General features: G+C 40.5%; 1 protein-coding gene across 1 annotated transcript in view; it reads right to left on the bottom strand.

Moving 5' to 3' along the window:
• pdia5 (protein disulfide isomerase family A, member 5) overlaps nt 1–9,018 on the bottom strand; it is a 109,519-nt gene extending 100,501 nt beyond the window's left edge. The window contains exon 1 of the mRNA XM_034693741.1: nt 8,903–9,018. Coding sequence (XP_034549632.1) covers nt 8,903–8,968 — 66 coding nt within the window. The 5' untranslated portion in view covers nt 8,969–9,018. The remainder of the gene's footprint in view (nt 1–8,902) is intronic.
• Between the last annotated feature and the right edge of the window lie 4,478 nt (nt 9,019–13,496).

The raw sequence follows: 13,496 nt of genomic DNA, 5'->3' as shown, positions 1-13,496 counted from the left end.
TAAATAGCAAAAGAAGAAGAAAACATAAGGCATAAACGTTGAGACAGACGCTGCCAATGCTCACTACTAGCAGCGCCTCGATTACAAATAATCACAGAATAGATGTCAGTGGTTATCAAATAGTATTTATGGCTTTGGGTTGTTGATGGCCTGCCGGTTTAAGCGTGCGCCCCATGTACAGATGCCATTGTTGCAGAGGTCGCAGGTTTGATTCCAGCCTTGACCATTTACTGCATGTCCTCCCCCGCTCTCTACTCCCCACATTTTCTCTCTCTCTTCAGCTGTCTCATCCATTAAAGGCGAAAATGCCCAAAAATATAACTTAAAAAAAAAGAAAGAAATGCCCATCTCTAGGTCCTACAAAACATCTCTCTGTTAATGCATTGGCTGAGGTATGATGTCTGATACTGATGCCAGTCTGCAACATCTTAGCTTTGGATTGTTGTGAAATGCTTTGTAATAAACAAGTCTTGGCAATAACCTAAACACCTGTTCCAATAACATAATAATGAGCCAAACATGTCAAAAAGTGAGTTGTTATTTGTGTGCCTTCATAGAACATGCTGTTCACTGATGAAGAACAGCTCAGACATAAGGAGAAGAGAAACCGTGGGAGGAGGTACAGGACACACTGCGGTGTTTATACAGAGAGGAAAGCTGTCAGTGTGTGTGATTGTGTGTGTGATTGTGTGTGTGTGTGTGTGTGTGTGTGTGTGTGTGTGTGTGTGTGTGTGTGTGTGTGTGTGTGAGGGGGTTGGGGGGCAAAACTAAGAGAAAGTGACGTGAGTGAAATTAGGTCATTTTTTAACACTTAATTGAAATTAGTTTGAGAAAAAAAAGCAAAGTTAGCATAAAAAACAGACTGTATGAATAGTGGACGTAGTGTCCACCCATCTGTTTCTGAAGCACTAATTTGAAGCTGATCAGCGGCGGCAGCCATATTGGAAATGCTGAACTCAACCTAACTTCTGTCGAGTTAGCGTGAGGTATAGAGGCGGGCTTTGAGCCTCCTCGCCAACTGCTACAGTGTCCCCGCCTGTCAATCAAGTCAGCTGTGACTCTCATAATGGAAAACTTGTAATCTTAATATCTTCTGAACCGCCGCATTAGAAAAAATCCATCCACCGTACAGCGTGTGCCGATCAAGAAATGAGCTATTCAGACTACACTCATCTTTTGTAACAGGCTCATACTAATAAAGACATTCCAATCCCCCCTTTCCCTGCCACCCCCTGCCCAGAGTTCCCACTCTTTTCCAGAGATCATTTTCCAGGACATTTCAAGGACATTTTCAGTGATGATCAAGCTGGTATCACAGTCTAAATTTAGTTTCTAATTTAGTTCCTAAATAGTCTAATATGTTCCTCTCAGTGAAAGTCTACATTGAAGACGTGCAGTCTATGGCTATCCATGAAATCATCTCTTACATGCTTAAAAATGATGGCAAATTGATTATAGAATAATGCAACCGCAGATGTACAGCACTTCATTCGTGCAACCAAGTAACAATGATGGCCAACTCTCATCTCAGCTTTCTCTTTTCTCAAAAATTAAAAAATGAGCTAAGTAAAAAACAAAAGAGCCAGCAAGGGAATCTGGAATCTGCCTTACTGAAATAAATAAATAAATGATAATAATAATCAGTGGATAAATTGACCTAAATAGATCTGAATGACAAAAATGGCCACAAATGTTGAATGGGGGTGTGTTTTTTTAACATTGTCAGGTCGCACGCAGTCATATTGGAAAAAATTTCCAGGACAATTTACTTTTTCTCCCATTTTCCAGATGTTTTCCAGTACTGGAAAACTGGTCAACTGTTTTCCAGGTTTTCCAGGACGTGTGGGAACCCTGCCTGCCACAGGCGCACTGTCCCCCCTGTAGGACTCACTGTCAGGACTTACAGTATTTCCCTTACTTGGCTGTTGTACTAAGAATATGATTATTACAGAGTGTACTTGCACACAACCTAGAAAGTCTGCCGAGGACCAAATGCCAGCAGACTCTGCTTTTTAGGGACAGATCAATACAGGCTATTTACCCCACGGCTGCTCGCCCTGCCTTCTCCTTAAATCTGTAAACAAAATGTCACCAAAAAAAAGGTAGGCTTGCACGTATTGATTATTTTGTCCTAGAATAAAACATATATAATTGACAGGGAGACATCATTTCGAGTTTGCCAGCCACAGGCGATGGAATCAAAGAGTTCATTTTGTGTGCGTGTGTGTCTGTGGAGGGAGTTTGGATTAAATTGTTTTGACAGGCAGGACTCCACCGTCCAGACAGCTGCCCTCTAACAAAGTGCTGCAGTGGGTTTATCCCCTCCCTGGTGGAGTCACCTTCATATAACCCCGACACACTCATGGTCGGTGATAAGGACGAAATCTGTCACAGCATTACAGAAATTATGGTAAACAATGGACAAGGCTGCAGCAGTTTATCATACTACAACATCCTTTAATACACCTTTTGTTGAATCTTATTTCTCTGTTTCCACTTGGTCTATAAAATGTTAGAAAACAGCAAAATGTGATGATTAAAATACCCTCGTCCAATAGCCAAGGGTGACATCTTCAGACCACTTGTTTGTCTTGTTAAAGAGCTTTGAACCAAATGGCTTTTTATTGTACAATGTGACAGAACAGCAAAGCCTCACTTCTAAATACTGGACTACAGGAATCAGTGAACCCCCTTCCTTTACTTTGGGTTATTAAAGGTAGTCCAAGGTAGCTGCCAGCCGTACAGTGGAGTTGGTGTGACATAGTTAGATGAAATTCAGCTTGTTGCCTCGATGTTGGGGATAATGCCAGACGAGGATTTTGTTATCAGGAATTAATGGACCGTGTGTAGTCCTGGATCAAATCAAGCCTGCGTCCTCAGCCTTTATTGGATAGGACCGCAACAACAAGGACTGTCTTTGTTCATGGAGTGTGCCTAAACCGCTAGACCAGCGCTATCCCAGGACTGGTTGTTTTAAACTTTAGTCATGCATGTTTGATTAGACTGTGACGGTAGATGCTAATTTTTAACATTAACTTAAGGGTGTTTCCATCCAGAGCAAGCGGACAGGATTCACACATCCTCCTCTGATTCCCTTTCAACCATACCAAACATCCAAACAAGGCAAGCAAGGAGTGAGTGGAGACTCCAGCCTTTCACATTACAGTATGAACAAGCAAATATTTAAATCACTAATGGCTTGTTTTAAAGGATGGACACATAAGATCTGCATATCAGTTATGCAAAAACTTTAAGTCATCACTTTAATGTCACAGGCATGATTTCAATCCACGTCCTGTTAGCTGTGGCTCAGTGCCAACGTATCAAACACTGCCACTGAACAAATACATATAGAGAGCAATCTGCAAGGAGCACAAACACACACGAGCTCCCACACATCCGTGTTTGCACAGGTATGCTGCACAACAGGAAGAACAAAGGTCTATATGTCTTTGAGCACTATGGTCTACAGTAGCAGAAATGTGATATGTATAGTACGGCTGACTCTTCAATAAATAAAGTGATTAGATGACTTAAGGTTTAGAAGGAATGCTCTGAGTGTTAGCTTCCTTGCAACAATACAATTCATTCGCAAATGGCTTGAGTATTGGATTTTCTGATGTATTCTGCTGTCTGATAGTTCCAGAAAGTCTTCCTTTCATTTCTGTGCAGGGTGCACAATAATATATGTGAGACAACCTACAGATGTCTTAAACAGTGTTATTTTATTTCCAGTTGGTTTAAACCATAGACTGTATAAATAATGTTCCTGAGCGTTGATTTGAAGCCAATCGTCGGTGGGAGCCATATTGGGAATGCTGAACTCAACCTAACTTCTGTTGAGCTAGTGTGAGGTAAGGAGGCGGGGTTTGAGGCTCCTAGCCAAAAGCTATGTGTTCCCACCATAGACTGTAAAAAATATGGACGTAGTATCCGTGACGTCACCCATCTGTTCCTGAGAGCTGTTTTGAAGCAAATCGACGGCGGCAGCCATATTGGTAATGCGGAACTCAACTAGGCAGAGTGTGACGTAGTATGAGTCTCTTAGCCAATGGCTGTGTGTTCCCGACCGGGATTCACGTCAGTCATGTCCTTATTTGGGCAAAACTCATAATCTTAATATCTTCTTAACCGTCACGTTAGAAAAAAATTCACCCCCCGTACAGTGTATGCCATTAGAGAGATTAGCGTTGTAGGGCCAAGCCGTTTTTTGAACCAGGCTGTAAACATGTTTATTAATGCTGCAAAGATCGTCTTTTTCCCATTCATATCTATGTGGTTTCCGGTGTTTCTGCAGCCAGCCTCTAGCGGATTTTCGATGTATTGCAGTTTATATCACTTCCGCATTGGCTTCATCGTTTGAGACCGGAGTTTGCCGCTTGGTTCCCACCTCTCAGTCAAATCAGTCATGTCCTTATATGGGCAAAACTCGTAATCTTAATATCTTCTGAACCGTCGCGTTATAAAAAATCCCCCCCCCCCCCCGTACAGTGTGTGCCGATGGCGAAATTAGCTACTTAGACCTAAACTGTTTTTTGAACCAGGCTGTAAACATGTTTATTAATGCTGCAAAGATCGTCTTTTTTGAATGGGTGTGTATGTGGTTTCCGGTGTTTCTGCAGCCAGCCTCAAGTGGACGCTCGATGAACTGCAGTTTTTAACACTTCCACATGGGCTTCATATTTTGAGGCCAGAGGTTGCATCTGTTTCTGAAGAGCTGTTTTGAGACCAATCGGCTGCGGCAGCCATATTGCTTCTGTCGAGCCATTGTGACGTAAAGAGGCGGGCTTTGAGCCTCCTAGCCAACAGCTGCAGTGTTCCCACAGGCAGCTGTGCCTCTCATTGGGAGACTGGTAATCTCAATATCTTCGAAATTGCCGAATTAGAAAAAAAATTCACCCCCCTCACAGTGAGAGGACATCGAGAAATTAGCTATTCAGACTACACTCATCTTTTGTACCAGGCTGTAAACATGTTTATTTCTGCTGCAAAGATCGTCTTTTCCCCATTCATGTGTATGTGACTTCCGGTACTTCCGGAGCCAGCCTCAAGCGGATCCTCGATGAACTGCAGCTTTTAACACTTCCGCATTGACTCATATTTTTAGACCGGAGGTTGCCGCTTGTATAAAACATGAGAAATTTCAACATTTTACACACATTTATTCTAGCTATCTTGGGTGATATTGAGGTCACTATAACATACATTTGTATAACCTAAAAGAAACATAAAGTACCTGAAACATAAACCTGCACCAGAGGTTGCAGCTTGGTCCTCACTGATGCAAACGAGGAGGGAAAATAGCTACTGCAACATACACAAAATACATCCTCTAAATTCTTCATTAGTTTAATAACAATCTGTCTGAAAACCTCTAAACACACTGGACATTATAACCTTGGTGAAGAGAGGATTTCACTCTAGGCTTTTGAGTCGTCAAGTGTTTGCATGTCTGTGCACTTCAACGTATACTTGAAAAAAGACCCTGAGAAATTCTTCTTTGAGGAAGGCTGATAGATATACTGTATGGTAGAGAGCTCCAGCAGTAGCAACATTATAGACTCTCTGTGAGAACATATACTTATCATAATCCTCTTTGTCAGAACTAGTAAATGCTTTGTGAAATGGATATTTGGAGAACTTTGAGCCTGGACTTTTACACATCATATAAGACTGGGAAAATTACACTTAATTAACATGTGACAAAATAAATAATTGTAGAGCTCCTTTCAACCAGTAGTTCCCAAAGTGGGGGTAGAGATTTCCTGCATGAGATTCCTTCCAAAAACAAAACAAAAAGTGAAAATTGTTTTAATTAGTGCTGCCTGATTATTGCAAATGTTATTGTGTTGTTAGAATGTGCAATTGCACGCTGCCTCTGAATCTGCTTTTTGTGAAAATATGGATTCAGTTACAGCAACATCACACAGGAAGTAGTGTTGTGCAAAACTTGCAAAGTTAAAGTCACTATCTCACATTGCAACATGATCAATTGGTATCAGCACCTGAGACAGCACAAAGGAAAGTATGATGAACAAGTGAAGACAAAGACAAAGAGACAGCTAGGGGCCGTCAAAGCCCAATAAAACCACAACAGACCACTATTACAGAGTCTCAGGGGTCATTAACACCCGTCTCAACATGCCTCCTTGGTGCTCACACTTAATATTAACATGCATCCCCTACGAGTCTCCAGTTAGCATCTTCAGAAAATCACCCATCATTTGATTTAGCATTTTCAAAAGTCAAAATTCACATTTGTTTGTATTTGTATGTTTTAAATGAAGAAATACATTTTCCTAAACTATCAATATCTCTGCATGTTCCTTGATAAAAGAACAAGTAGACTAATAATAACTATACTGATTATTACTATCATATACTTAAGGGACAGTGGGGGTCACTAGTCTCTGGTACTATTGTTTTAGGGGTCACAGGGTGAAGAATTGGGAACCCCTGCTGAAGCCTGAAGAGAAGATGCATGTTCATATTTTATGAACTCTGTTTTCCCCTGATAATGAGTGCCGTACGTTCTGGTTGTATCCTCGAGATCACAACTTATTTATCACCTTATTCCAATATTATTAGGGATGCACCAACATGAAAATTCTTGGCTGAAACCGAAAAACTGAAAATGAGGAAACCAAGGCCGAAAACCAAAACACAGAAATAAATGATTATGCTAATTATTAGTAGGGAGTAGGCCATGCATTTTCTGTTTGTGTTGCACAGGCATTTTCTAGGCCACTTGAAGCTAGTTTGTAGAGCAGTTTGAACACACTGGGTTAAAAGAGCTCAAAGTTAGACAGAAATGTCCAAAATGTTACAACTGTCCCCGGTCTCCCCTACCATTGCATTTAAGGCTATGACTGTGTACTTACCTCACTAAGATCAAGGATCTCATTGAACATATTAGACAACGAGGGTACATGCCACTCATCTGGTTGAAAATTTGCTTTTTTTTTGTTATATTTTTGGGCCTTTTTTGACTTTATTGATAGGACAGCTGAAGAGAGACAGGAAATGTGGGGAGCAGAGAGTGGGGGATGACACCTCTACGATGAGGACTGTAGCCTCTGCATGTGAGGTGCTTAGACCGCTAGGCCAGGGGTTCCCAAAATTTACCATGCCAAGGCCCCCCCCCCAAACAGTATTAGCTTCTGGCCGGGGACCCCCTTTGCAAAAACCAGACAATGCATCAAAATATGCAAAGAAACATCAACTTGTAGAATGTATATTCTTACTTTTATTCACTTTTCAATAATTATTAAATTTGTTTAGCATAGGAAATTATTAAGAAATGTGTTTAAAAAAAAAAAATTTGATTCTATTTTTTTCCCTTCCCTCCAATTTTCTGAGGCCCCCCTAGCAACCCCTGGCGGCCCCCACTTTGAGAACCACTGCGCTAGGCCACCAGTGTCCCAGTTATCTCATTATTTCAATAATACAACCTGTTTCCCCCATTTCAGAGCTTGCTTTTTTGCAGCAATGCATCATTTTCCGGTGATCTAGAAAACAAAACGATAGGCTGGTCACTGTGATTGGCCATGAATGCTGCTCTCATCCAAATTAAGAAATAATTTAAGCCTAATTATTAGTTCTGTTTGTGATTTTGCAGCTTTGGGAATGTATGTTATGATCACCGTAAAATAATAGCTCATACAAGAAGTGTCCTTAAATTGAGCTCACTTTGGCCCGTCTGCTGGCAAATTGGCCCAACATGAATCCAAGCATGCTGTCAACCGAGGCGTGAGCAATCAACTCCCACTGTTTTAGGTGGTAGTTTCTGCCATATATAGCAACTCTTTGTATTTGAACAACTATTCTGCACAAAATTACAATTTAAGTACATGTTTGTTGATTTATACCTAAGTTATTTTAATTTATTTTGATTGTATTTTATATTATTATTATGATTATTTCAAACCTGTTGGTTTTTATTGTTGTTTTTTCTGTAGTCGCTGTCACTGTGGTTATTATGTATATAGATGTACTTGTCTGTCTCGCTGTACAACAGGTTTGCAGGAGGGAGAGGGGGAGGGAGGGATGTTCTTGTTCATGTATGTTTAGAAAAACAAAAACCATTGTATGAAACTACGCTGTGATTTATTTCTGCTTTTTAAAAAATAAATAAATCAAAGCTCATAAAACATATAGATGCATGTCTCCTTGGGGCTTCCGTACTAAAATCCCTCAAGCCTTAAAAACTGTCATTCAGTGAAGATTAGTTTTAATGCAGCCTAACCAGTTCAGGTCTGACAGTCACATGACATGCATACTGTACTACTTCCAAACTGCACTTCTGTTTTACACAGATTGTGCACAGTTACAGTCATGCATGCTCACACCCACTCCTGAAACTCCAACATGGTGCAGGTTTGAACTTTCAATTCCCCTTACAAACTCCTGAGACTGAACACAAGCTGAGTTTAATACAAGAACACAAACTATCACATGGATTACAGCAGGATATTTCAGCTAAACCTAGTGAGAGTTAGTATGGGAGTAACATTGCATAAGCTTTAAGGCTGGGATAGTTGTGTGTTTACCTATTAGTAAAGGTTGCAGCTTGAACACAGGGGAGGGACCGTGTTACACAGGTCGGACAGAAAGCTGCTCTCTTCATACAACCAGAATATATAAAGGTGGTGGTTTTACCTGCGCCACAACAACCGCAGTCCACCCACAACCTCAGCAGCTTGTTAAATCTGAACCCCAAGTTCAGTCAAGGGCTGTCAACTTTACCTCCTGCACGGCGCACAGGCTCGAGACGCGGCGAGGAGACATTTGAATTTCATTTCCTCTCACACTTCTTTAATAAAAGGACTCAAATATCCTCCAGGAATGTCCCAGAGACCCGAAACACTTCACACAACACCCCGAGGAGGTTCGTTTGACTCACCAGCAGCACCAGCAGGAACATTGTCGCCTCTCTCATCCGACTCCCGTAGCGGTTCCGAGAGGCCATGATGCCGTTGCCACGTCTGGATACGCAGGCGCAATCGGGTTTTCCACGGATTCTCTGGCAGCGCGCAAGGCTTCATGGGAAATGTAGTTGAGGGAGGACTTTTTTCTGATCGGGACAACATGGTATTCAAAGTTTGTCCAAAACATAAGATACATTTAAAAGGACAGAAAATACAAATAATAAAACAAATAAAATAATATAAAAGCAAAATCAAATTAAATTAAATTAACTTAAATTAAATTAAATTAAATTAAATTAAATTAAATTAAAGCTCCTGTGAGGAGTTTTTGAGTGGTCATGAAATGGACTGAAATGAACAGTGATGCCTCTTTATGACCTAGAAATGCAAACAAGCTTGTTAGAAAAGGTATTGATCATTTCTGTTTTGTTATTTTAAAGCCTGAAATCGCTGTGAGAGGGTAGGTGTCAGATGAAGTGATTGACAGCACGTCAAGAAAAACCCTGTTTCTGCATTAAATGTTCTTAATGAGTGAAATAGCTGACTGTTAGTTGAAAGCAGGAGGAGATAACACAATTTACACATGTACAGGACAAAATAAGCAAGATCACTTAGTCCACAGGGGGGCACCAAAGTCAACACGAACAGAAAGTTCCTCACAGGAGCTTTAAATTAAATTAAATTAAATTAAATTAAATTAAATTGGAGATAGTGCTTGTCTTATAGACTGTATTCATCAATAATTCTAACAAGTTTACCTCCATGCGTCCAACGTTCTCAATGCTGCCATAGCCAGACTCCAGACAGACCACCAGAGTGCCCTCTTCCTGATCTCTGGGGACTTCAACCATTTATTTTCCACATAGCTTAGTCTGTCTTCTGTACATACTTTTATTATCATTATTTTCATTGTATTTGTATTTATATCTTATTAATTACTTCTTCTATTAATATTATTTGATATTCTTCATTATTGTGTATAGGAGCAACTTTAATGACAAAATTTCCCTCCGGTATGAATAAAGTATTTCTAATCTAATCTAAACCAGATCCCAAACCAGATCATTAGAATAATAGATAAACACAATCAAAATAAAAATAAATAAATAAAATAAAATGAAATAAACTCCATTTCCAATGATATTGACTTATATCTTGACTTATATTTCATTATCTCCAGATAATAACACTGGTTGTCCCACAATAATTAGTTATACAGTCATTCTCTTAAGATCTCGACTTATTTTCTGACATCATGTTAGATAGCAGAGTTTTCCCACGTTAAAATGGACTATATTTTCTCATTATCTCAAGATAACAAAGCTTATTTGCTCATGATAGCAGGATTCTATTACCATAGAAAATAAGTGCTGTTATTTTGAGATAACAAGATGAGTAAGTCAAGGTCTTCAGAAAACAAGCAGGAATCAACTCATTTTCATGGAAAGTGAACAGTGTAAACGAAATGTCTGCATAGGGCTTCCATATTCATGTGCCAGGGTTTGTGTATGAGATTTTTTTGACAGTAAGAACAACATACACTTCAATATTATTCTTCAGATGGTCCATGATAAGTCCATCTGTGATATCATTTTTGGACGAATAGTTGTAGCTGAAAAAACCCTCTAACACCAGTCATACCAAAAGCAACAGGTAAATAATCACTGATCAGTAATTGAAGTATCGGCATCACAAGGACACATTAATTGGTTTCCACTTCAAATCCCTGTTGCAACAAGTCATTGAAAGGTGAATGAAAAAAGTGTTAATTAATTTCCTAATTTGGGGGAATAGTATGTGGAAGGTGTCATACCTGGCTCCCCAAACCAGCCTCCAATCAGCCTGTTGTGTTATTTGGAAAGCGATGAATGTAAACACTATTGTCGACATGAATTTGTTTTTATCAGCACAAAACAGCCGAACTGCAGATAATTAATTACACATGAAGGTAATTAGTAAATTAGATTGTGTTTGAATGACTCCTAATTAGCTCTTTATCAATCCTACTTTCCTTCCTTAGGAGAATTAGGTTTGATTACAACCGTATGATGTGCTCCACAGATTTAGTGCCGTGCTTGAGCTGATTCATATGATTTTTTTATTTTATAAAATAAACACTTAAAGATTAAACAAAAGAACAAAATACATTTTTAGAGTATCTACACAATAACACTGGTGAAAAAAATCATCCTTGAAAGCTTTGTGTTGAAAGGGTGACGAGATAACAAAGAAAACATTCATTAGAGTGAACCTTGATGAGTGAGTTTTCCCTTGTAATTAATTCATGTTCTTTGAATGGAGTTTAGCTTCTAATGATGCTCTTTAGAGTGATGTCCAAAGTAAGTCAATAATACAATTTTAATTAATACCTCATTTAGTGTGTCAACAAAAAAAATACTGACTTGAACACAACAGATGTAATCCAATAGGACGAATACAAGAGAAGACTTTTTCCATTTACTTAAAGCTTCTGTGAGGAACTTTTGTTTGTGTTGATTTTGGCGCCCCCTGTTGCCAAAGTGATACCTCTAATCTCTACAGGTAATTTTTGCTGACAAAAAAATATTTTTCTGGGGCGCTGGTGGCCTAGCGGTCTAAGCGTCCCATGTTTAGAGGCTATAGTCCTCCTTGCAGAAGTTGCTAGTTCGATTCCCGGCTGGTTGACCATTTACTGCATGTCTTCCCCCACTCTCTACTCCCCACATTTCCTGTCTCTCTTCAGCTGTCCTGTACATTAAAGGCCAAAATGCCAAATAAATCTAACTTTGTAAAAAAAACCTTTTTCTTTAGCAGGGGCGGAGCCAGAACTGACTTTCACATGAAGTGCACACATAGATAAATTAGACAGATGTTAATTCATGTGTTCATTCATAACTTCAAAAAAGCATAACAACGGGGCGATGGTGGCCTAGCAGTCTAAACGCCCCACATACAGAGGCTGTAGTCCTCGTCGCAGAGGTCGCTGGCTCAAGTCCGGGCTGTAACCATTCCCTGCATGTCTTCCCCCATTCTCTACTCCCCACATTTCCTGTCTCTCTTCAGCTGTGCTATCAATAAAGGCAAAAAAAACCCCCTAAAGATATCATTTTAAAAAAGTAAAACAACAAGACATCAACACAGGATATATGTGTAGCTCAAATATTTGTGGACTCAAAAATATTTACTTCCAAAATCATGAGTAAAAGGTAAAGTACAAAAAATGAAAATGTGAAAATAGTCAATACAAGGTAAAGTACTAGCAGCCAGCAACACAGCATGATTAGTTGATTACATATAGATCCTTGTAAAGGCAGATCATGAATGAATGTGTGTGTGTGACCTGTGTCCGTATTTAAGGTTATACGGGGTCATTGTCTATTTAAGGTAGGAACCTTTGTTGTGTTGTCAGGTGTTCCGCCCGGAAGGTTAAACTGTTTTTGACCGCTAAATCAGCATGGTGCTGTGGGAGTTATGCGCCAATGTTCATTTGTGATATGTTTGTATTTGACTCTTTGGGAGCACAGAACATGAAAATAAACGGACCAGGAGTTCAACTTGCAAATATGACTTGGACTTTAATTCATGAAGCACGGTAATTCCCAGTTCGTCAAATAGGTATTCCAGGTGCAGTGCCTCAGTGGCTTAAAGCTTTGGCTTGGCCTCTACAATCCTACATCAAGATAAGGCCTGATAGCCAATCATGGTTTAGCATTGTGGGTTGCCACTGGGGTGGCTCATGAGATTTCAGGAGGGCATGGCCACCCCTGGCGCCACACCTGTTCTTCAATGAGCTGTCAGTTGTCTGGCCTGACACCTGCCCTCTTGCAGTGGTCACTGGCATTCAATATCACTATAAAAATTCAGTCAGTCTGTTGCTGATTGTCATGTGTGCCTTTGTAGGTCATACAAAGGCATCACTGTTAGTGTATCTTTAAATTAACATATTGTAGGTTTGTTTATATAGTTTGTTTTCTCTACTTCTAATTGCTTTTCAGGTTTGTCTGTCAGGTTCATCTTCACAATAACAAATACAAAGGAACAAACGGCTTGTATCTCAATTTGTGAATGGGGTTTGGCTTGTACCGTCTCCCTCAGCCTGCACCTGCCTGACTGAGCAGAACAGAAAACAGTGGAATGAGTTTGGTCCTGATTTAACCATCACAGCAGTGTGTTCATTGTTTCAGTTCCTCTGTCTCATTTGATCAAAACAGCAAAGCAGAAAACCCTCAAATTCCTCATGGAGTCTGATTGCCAGGTTACCCGCGCACCCAAGCCGCCCCAGCAGGTATACCGTGGAGTCCCAGACAACACCGCGCGGGACAGACCTTTTCCCAGAAGCCTCTCAACGAGCTCCACGCTGTGATCCACTCTCACACACTGCCCGCTGCTTTCGCTCTGCTCGGAGTCGCTGTTCCGACACTCCTCCTCCACCTCCTCCTCCTCCTGCAGCTCCCCGGCGGGTTTCCATGCACTTCCTTCCCACTGCGCTTGCAAATCGGCCCCATCTTTGCTTACAGACTCCCCCCCCACTCACCCCCTCCACTCCCCCCCTCCCCTGTACCTCCCCCCCTCCCTCCTCAGCCCGGTGGT

This window comes from Notolabrus celidotus, chromosome 10, assembly GCF_009762535.1.
Source record: "Notolabrus celidotus isolate fNotCel1 chromosome 10, fNotCel1.pri, whole genome shotgun sequence".
Taxonomy (NCBI): Eukaryota; Metazoa; Chordata; class Actinopteri; order Labriformes; family Labridae; genus Notolabrus; species Notolabrus celidotus.
Note: the sequence above shows the minus strand (reverse complement) of the source record. Positions and strands in the feature narration are given on the sequence as shown.